Raw genomic sequence first — 8,765 nt, forward strand, 5'->3', positions numbered from 1 at the left:
CGATGGAGGAAATTTGAAGCCCTGAAGATCCATTGAAAACTTTGCCTGCAAAACCCTCACTGGAGATAAAAGCTCATCAAGCTCCAAGCTCCTAGAGTCGGATGCCCAGAGACGCTGCCTGCTCAGGGAGATTTGAAGTAGCGAAAAAAACTGTGCGGCGATTTGAAGCTGCGAGAAAAAATGTGCCGAAAAAATATAAAAAACTAACCTAAACTACATCCAACGGTCTGGAACGTTTCAATCGTCTAACATCTAATCTGATGGCTCAAACAAGGACACGGTGGCAATTGGGGGAGTTGATTTCAGAGAGAAAGGCGTAAAAATGTGTATCACAAAAAAATTAATTATTTTATTATTTAATCAATTTATCTAATAAAAAGACTCAAAATTCATTACAACCCTAAATTCTAAAATAAATTTGGACTTACCTCTCAATGTTACCTCAGACCCCAAATTCTCAGATAAGATTAATTTGTTTCTCAATCCCCAAATTCTCAGATAGGATTAATTTGTTTTTCAATTCTTCTTCAAACTTTCGATAAAAAAACTCAATTACATGGAATAGTGCTAGAAAAAGGGAATAATGTTAAGAAGAGGTCAAACTAATAATTCATGTGCCTCAAAAGGTTAGTGTGAAATAAACATGCTTATTTTGATTCATTAACTTTGAGGTAAATAATACTTATTTGTTTTGATTCATTAACTCTCAGATGAATATTTCTGAAAATTACTCCAATGAAATTCTTTCCCGTACTTCCCTTTGAAAATACCTAATAAAATATATCGGGTACTTTTTATAACGTCTAAAAGTTTAAATTATTTACCACAAAATCAACCCTGGTATCGAGTTATATGGTGGTGATAACCAGATGAACTGTTCCAGCGCTTACTGGCATTTATACATGTAAGGGGAGTGGATTTGGAGTTGATAAAGTGAGTACCCTTTCCGTTTACAAGAACGGATCTACGAGCGCTGAGAGGATTGAAAATTTTTATTTGAGCCATCCTTCTTGATGACCATCAAATGAGGGTGGAGCCGAGTAGGGCAAATCGATTTCACTGCGTGTATAACGAACATGATCATAGATGGCCGTATGGTATACATTACCAATCAAATGAACTCTGAGATGTTGGACGCCAGTGTTTTTTTTATGTTTGTACACGACACTTCCAACCGGGTATGAGTTTTTCTCCACTTTTTAAACATTTCCAAGTTCGGAGTTCCCTGGTGCATAGAAACCAATGAAAGCAATTCAATTAAAACTCCATACAAGACTTCCGCACAGTATTTATTACAACACCCACCCCAACAACAAATTTTACTCCACAAGTGCAGTAAGTGAAACCCTATCTAAAAATGAATCCCAAGTGGACATGGGCAACATTCCAGATTCAGAATTCATTCAAAATGTCTTCAAAGTGGTTATGGAGGGGACATGGAACTGTTTGTCCAAAGCCCAAATCGCCTCCAGGCTAAATCCCTGCATTATGAGTGAGATTCTTCTGCAGATTGGCATTATCCAAGATACTGTTCCAGCGCTTACTGGCATTTATACATGTAAGGGGGAGTGGATTTGGAGTTGATAAAGTGAGTACCCTTTCGGTTTACAAGAACGGATCTACGAGCGCTGAGAGGATTGAAAATTTTTATTTGAGCCATCCTTCTTGATGACCATCAAATGAGGGTGGAGCCGAGTAGGGAAAATCGATTTCACTGCGTGTATAACGAACATGATCATAGATGGCCGTATGGTATACATTACCAATCAAATGAACTTTGAGATGTTGGACGCCAGTGTTTTTTTATGTTTGTACACGACACTTCCAACCGGGTATGAGTTTTTCTCCACTTTTTAAACATTTCCAAGTTCGGAGTTCCCTGGTGCATAGAAACCAATGAAAGCAATTCAATTAAAACTCCATACAAGACTTCCCCACAGTATTTATTACAACACCCACCTCAACAACAAATTTTACTCCACAAGTGCAGTAAGTGAAACCCTATCTAAAAATGAATCCCAAGTGGACATGGGCAACATTCCAGATTCAGAATTCATTCAAAATGTCTTCAAAGTGGTTATGGAGGGGACATGGAACTGTTTGTCCAAAGCCCAAATCGCCTCCAGGCTAAATCCCTGCATTATGAGCGAGATCCTTCTGCAGATTGGCAGGCATGATGGAAACCTGGCATGGAGATTCTTCAAGTGGGTTGCCTACTTGCCACACTACCAGCACGCCACCCGCCCTTACTGGACCATAATCCATATTCTCACTAAGAACAATAAGTTCAAAACTGCTCAGTCATTGTTACAATCCATTTCCCATAAAGGCTTCCTATCTTCTCCAGTAGTCTTAGATGTTATGATAAATGATTATAGCAATTTGGGCACCAATTCTGCAGTTCTGAGTATGCTGATCAATTCATATGCGCAATCCAGAATGACCCAAGATGCAATCCAAGTATTTTATCAGTTGGGTTCTTATGGAATCAACCCCACCGTACACTCTTGTAATATCCTTCTAAACAGTCTAGTCAAGGCCAAATTGCCAACTATGGCCTGGAAAATCTATAGGGAAATGTTGTGTAGAGGGATCGAGGCTGATTCTCGGACTTTCAATGTCATGATCCATGCCTGCTGCAAACAAGGTGATCTGCAAAATGCCGAAGAACTTGTAAATCAGATGAAGAAGCATGGATTCAATCCAGATTTGTTCACATATAATAGTCTTATTTCCCTTCTTTCCAAGAAAGGAATACATTATGAAGCTTTAAGCATCCAAGACACGATGTTAGAGAAGGGCATTCAACCCGATATTGTAACATATAACACTCTAATACACGGGTTTTGCAAAGAGGGCAGATTGAGGGATGCATTGAAGATTTTGAACGAAATGGGTGATCTGGTTCCAAATAATGTAACATATACTACCCTGATTGATGGTTATTGCAGAGAAAATAATCTGACTGAGGCTTTCAGACTGCGGGATGAAATGGTAAGGAAAGGGCTGGTGCCAGGAACGGTGACATACAATGTCCTCCTCCATAAGCTCTGCGAGGAAGGGAAATTGGAAGAAGCAAATGATCTCTTGAATGAAATGGCGGAAAAGGGTCTTGAACCTGATCACTTTACATGCAATACCTTGATCAATTCGCAGTGCAAGAGAGGTAACATGGCTGATGCCTGGAAACTTCGCAACAAGATGTTACAAACCGGGCTAGTTTTTGATGTGTATACTTACAAGGCTCTTATTCATGGCTTTTGCAAGTCTGGGAAAATAGATGAAGCAAAGGATGTCCTGTTTGAAATGATTATTGCAGGTTTGTAATTTCCAACAAGATTTTATAATTAAAGAATTTTACTTCCTCTTATAATCCTGATTTTTACCAGCAACTATAGGTCTGGGTTTTTTTCATGTACAGTGACCAACTTCACCAATAGGATTTGTTGTATCCATATCCGTTTGTGAGAAATGGGCCTGTTGCAATACTGAACATTGTATATTAATAAATCAGTTTGTTGTCTGTTGAGTGCAGGTTTTATGCCTAATTTTAGTGTGTACTCATGGCTAATTGATGGTTATTGTGTCCAACACAATGAAGAGGAAGCCCTGAAGCTGCCTAATGAATTTGTCAAAAGAGGTTTATCTGAAGATGTTTTTCTCTATAGTAGCATCATTCGAGGTTTGTGCAGGAAAGCCAAGCTGAGAAGTGCCGAAAAAGCATTCAATAAAATGTCTAGGAGGGGTCTTGTTGGTGATGCCCTTGTTTATACTACTCTTATTTATGCATACTTGGGAGCAGGTGAGCTAAATAAAGCTTCAGAACTTTGCGAAGAAATGGCTTCAAAAAGGATTCTGATCAATCTTAAAACATTTTATGTATTTGATAAGTATTCTCTAGAGATGGATGGCAGACCTGAGGTGTTCTGGAATGGGATGATAGAGAGAGGCTTAGTTGTGAAAAGTGTTGCTCAGAAAGTGAAAACTATTGCACAAGCTTCCACTTCCAGTATGCTATTTTGATATGTAACATTAAGGCTCTATGACCTCTTTTGAGTAAAATATTTGAGGTCCAATAGCTTGGGATGCCTCTCTGGAATTTTCTGAATGGTGTTTCCAACACAGAAGGGAAGTGCTTGAATATTGTTGAAAAAAAAGAAAGTGGTTTAATGATTCCAGAAGGGAATTGTAACTAATGTTGCACGCTTAGGCACTTTAAAGAACGAGATACATGAACTTGGGCTTCCGAAGAATATTAAAATAAGTCCGTGCCATCCACATCCATTTATCAGCATTTGACATGGGGCACTTAGTTTGCCCTATTTTTGGTTAGCCCTGTTTTTCTGGTGAGTCTCATTTCTGCACATTCTGATCATGTTTTCAGAAATCCGACGTTCTGGGTTGTCTTAAAATTGGCCAAAATACCTAGGGCCTAGTTTCATGGACAAAACTCCCCTTGCAGAGGTAGTACTCGGAGTTCCAGGATAGTTTCAAGTTTCAACGAGATTTAGAGTGAAAATTAGCCGGAAAAGTGGGGTACTTTGAGTGCCAGATATCCCATGCTCCATTTATCAGTTTGGTATGTAGACATCTATGTGATTCAAGTTTACATAGAGGCTGATAATAGATATAATGTTTGAAGTTCTCATGCTTGTGAAATTGTGTTTCATGCAATGTATAAACAAAAGTCCCCTGGAAAAATTGCAGCATGCTCTTTGGGCCAGTTTTAATGTTTCTCTTGAGTTTAAAGGAAGCACTTTCAAAAATCCAGGAGGTTGTCACCGCAAAATATAAACTTCTTTCATGGTTATTCTGTGTATTTCTCTAATAGAAGAAATTGTCACCTGGGGGCAGGGGTTGCACAGAACTTTGAAATAGACAAGATATTCTATAATGAAAGATCAATATTGTGAATAGACCAGTCTGTACAGAGTAAAACTACAGGGGAAAAGCAACGGTTTATCTCACAACCAAGTAATTCCTGTAAAGTACAATTCAAGATCATAATGATCCTGATAATTCATCTGACAAAACCTTTCCTTCAGAAAAAATGATTTTAGTGGAGAAATTTCCTAGTTTCCATCCTTAAAGATGTACGAATATATTGAGACCAGGAAACTCCTTGACCCACATAATTTGCAAACAGGATTAGCAATGATCCAGTTGCAAACATAGACACATTTGTTTTTTTTCAGGAAACGAAAAAGCATAATTATATTATATAAGCTATATAATGAGCAGATAATACATTGCCAGATATAGATGAAGCAAAGGATGTCCTGTTTGAAATGATTATTGCAGGTTTGTAATTTCCAACAAGATTTTATAATTAAAGAATTTTACTTCCTCTTATAATCCTGATTTTTACCCGCAACTATAGGTCTGGGTTTTTTTCATGTACAGTGACCAACTTCACCAATAGGATTTGTTGTATCCATTTCCGTTTGTGAGAAATGGGCCTGTTGCAATACTGAACATTGTATATTAATAAATCAGTTTGTTGTCTGTTGAGTGCAGGTTTTATGCCTAATTTTAGTGTGTACTCATGGCTAATTGATGGTTATTGTGTCCAACACAATGAAGAGGAAGCCCTGAAGCTGCCTGATGAATTTGTCAAAAGAGGTTTATCTGAAGATGTTTTTTCTATAGTAGCATCATTCGAGGTTTGTGCAGGAAAGCCAAGCTGAGAAGTGCCGAAAAAGCATTCAATAAAATGTCTAGGAGGGGTCTTGTTGGTGATGCCCTTGTTTATACTACTCTTATTTATGCATACTTGGGAGCAGGTGAGCTAAATAAAGCTTCAGAACTTTGCGAAGAAATGGCTTCAAAAAGGATTCTGATCAATCTTAAAACATTTTATGTATTTGATAAGTATTCTCTAGAGATGGATGGCAGACCTGAGGTGTTCTGGAATGGGATGATAGAGAGAGGCTTAGCTGTGAAAAGTGTTGCTCAGAAAGTGAAAACTATTGCACAAGCTTCCACTTCCAGTATGCTATTTTGATATGTAACATTAAGGCTCTATGACCTCTTTTGAGTAAAATATTTGAGGTCCAATAGCTTGGGATGCCTCTCTGGAATTTTCTGAATGGTGTTTCCAACACAGAAGGAAAGTGCTTGAATATTGTTGAAAAAAAAGAAAGTGGTTTAATGATTCCAGAAGGGAATTGTAACTAATTTTGCACGCTTAGGCACTTTAAAGAACGAGATACATGAACTTGGGCTTCCGAAGAATATTAAAATAAGTCCGTGCCATCCACATCCATTTATCAGCATTTGACATGGGGCACTTAGTTTGCCCTATTTTTGGTTAGCCCTGTTTTTCTGGTGAGTCTCATTTCTGCACATTCTGATCATGTTTTCAGAAATCCGACGTTCTGGGTTGTCTTAAAATTGGCCAAAATACCTGGGGCCTAGTTTCATGGACAAAACTCCCCTTGCAGAGGTAGTACTCGGAGTTCCAGGATAGTTTCAAGTTTCAACGAGATTTAGAGTGAAAATTAGCCGGAAAAGTGGGGTACTTTGAGTGCCAGATATCCCATGCTCCATTTATCAGTTTGGTATGTAGACATCTATGTGATTCAAGTTTACATAGAGGCTGATATAATGTTTGAAGTTCTCATGCTTGTGAAATTGTATTTCATGTAATGTATAAACAAAAGTCCCCTGGAAAAATTGCAGCATGCTCTTTGGGCCAGTTTTAATGTTTCTCTTGAGTTTAAAGGAAGCACTTTCAAAAATCCAGGAGGTTGTCACCGCAAAATATAAACTTCTTTCATGGTTATTCTGTGTATTTCTCTAATAGAAGAAATTGTCACCTGGGGGCAGGGGGTTGCACAGAACTTTGAAATAGACAAGATATTCTATAATGAAAGATCAATATTGTGAATAGACCAGTCTGTACAGAGTAAAACTACAGGGGAAAAAGCAACGGTTTATCTCACAACCAAGTAATTCCTGTAAAGTACAATTCAAGATCATAATGATCCTGATAATTCATCTGACAAAACCTTTCCTTCAGAAAAAATGATTTTAGTGGAGAAATTTCCTAGTTTCCATCCTTAAAGATGTACGAATATATTGAGACCAGGAAACTCCTTGACCCACATAATTTGCAAACAGGATTAGCAATGATCCAGTTGCAAACATAGACACATTTGTTTTTTTCAGGAAACGAAAAAGCATAATTATATTATATAAGCTATATAATGAGCAGATAATACATTGCCAGATATAAACTTCATATGGGCAGAAGACGGACGCATGGACAATCCGTAGCAGAAGAGTCTGAAAGTAGGAGGGAGACTAGTCCCAAACAGAAAGTTTCTGGAGTTCATCCTGATAGACACATTTGTTAGGCTCACCTTTTCTATCGCTCTCACAGATTGTAATCTTGGCAAGGTAGAACTGACATGTCTAGAATCATAGTGCTTTCACAAGTTACAATTCTTTGAACATCGCCAATTTCGTAGCTCATTTCTATATTGGCAATAATATGTATATTTGAGCAATCTGTGACATTTTGGCTGTCATTCTCCGGTTAATGGTTCATTTCATGATTCCACACAGACAAGTTACACATTTGATCTTAATACACTAACGAACACACCTAAGTGTGATTTTTAGTACGTTAAGATCATACTGTGCGCTGTTATTATTGTTCCTTTCATTATCGATTGTATTTTGCAATACACTGTTTCTTGATATTCTGCTCATACTTTTTACTCCTCTTCTGTTGATCTCATGCATTTTCATTACTCACCTGAACATCCATTCTTAAATTGCTTTGTTGCACTTAACTTCCTTGATAAATTATTCACCTTTGTCTCTCATCTTTAAAATATCGCCTCCTCTCTTCAGAAGAATGCGCAGTGTTTTGTATGTATTCTCATTGGGTGAAGCCTTTAGTTTTAACATTTGATGAAAAACTTCAGCAGCTTCTCTCAATCTTCCATCTGCAATGAACAGGCTAATGACGCTATTAAAAGAAAGAACGTTAGTAAGAAATCCCGATTTTAACATTTCCTTTGCAGTGAATGCTTTTGACAACTGCACCTACAATTAAAAATACATACGACTAATAACTGGGTTTTATTTTCATTTTCACAGGAGCTAAAAACCCGGAAAGCTATCGATAAGCAGATGAGAATGAGAAGCTAATCACCCCGAAAACTGTCTGCTAAGCAGATGAATCATAAGCAAGATTCACCAAATACTTAACGGGAAGTTTCCTCGGCTGCCTCTTCTACTCCATTCGGCATAGGGATCCAACCACAATAACTTCTCAATATTACCGCTGTGGAAAATCTCAGTAAGAATTAAAAGGGGCCACAACATATTTAAAAGGGGCTTTCTTGGCTAGTTCCTCAACTCTTCACTGCATTGCAAATCAACCACAAAAAAACTTTAATTACATTTTAACAGACTTATGATTTGAAAAAATCAAACCAGAATGAAAAATACTCAGCCAAAGTAGAGGACGAATCCAATGATGCTTGAGAAGCGGCCAGGTTCGAAGGTGAGACGCTTTAAAACGTTACGCAGGACACTAGGTCATCTAACAGAATAACACCACCTCTCAATATTACCGTGTAAAAGTTTAATTACATATTAAAAAATTTAACAGACTTATGATGGAAAGAATCGAACCAGAATGAAAAATACTTAGCCAAAAATAACGAATCCGAAGATGCTTGAGAAGCGGCCAGGCTCGCAGGCAAGTCGCGTTAAATATTACGCGGCACACTAGGTCGTCTCAAAGAATA

General features: G+C 37.8%; 1 protein-coding gene across 3 annotated transcripts; it reads left to right on the forward strand.

Moving 5' to 3' along the window:
• Positions 1-914: 914 nt before the first annotated feature.
• LOC149220059 (uncharacterized) lies at positions 915-6,011 on the forward strand. 3 transcript variants are annotated; one of them, XM_089384621.1, is made up of 3 exons: positions 915-3,319; positions 3,536-4,009; positions 5,518-6,011. In XM_089384621.1, exons 1-3 carry the CDS (start codon positions 1,897-1,899, stop codon positions 5,685-5,687), a joined length of 2,067 nt encoding a protein of 688 aa, XP_089240747.1. In that variant the 5' UTR covers positions 915-1,896; the 3' UTR covers positions 5,688-6,011. The 3 variants fall into 3 exon arrangements, with proteins under 3 accessions (XP_089240747.1, XP_089240749.1, XP_089240748.1); XM_089384623.1 differs by having other exon boundaries at positions 3,536-3,682; XM_089384622.1 differs by having other exon boundaries at positions 3,536-4,026; positions 5,518-5,627.
• Positions 6,012-8,765: the final 2,754 nt, after the last annotated feature.

This window comes from Pinus tabuliformis, chromosome Q, assembly GCF_031772625.1.
Source record: "Pinus tabuliformis cultivar Carrire ecotype Pingquan chromosome Q, CPIR1, whole genome shotgun sequence".
NCBI lineage: Eukaryota > Viridiplantae > Streptophyta > Pinopsida > Pinales > Pinaceae > Pinus > Pinus tabuliformis.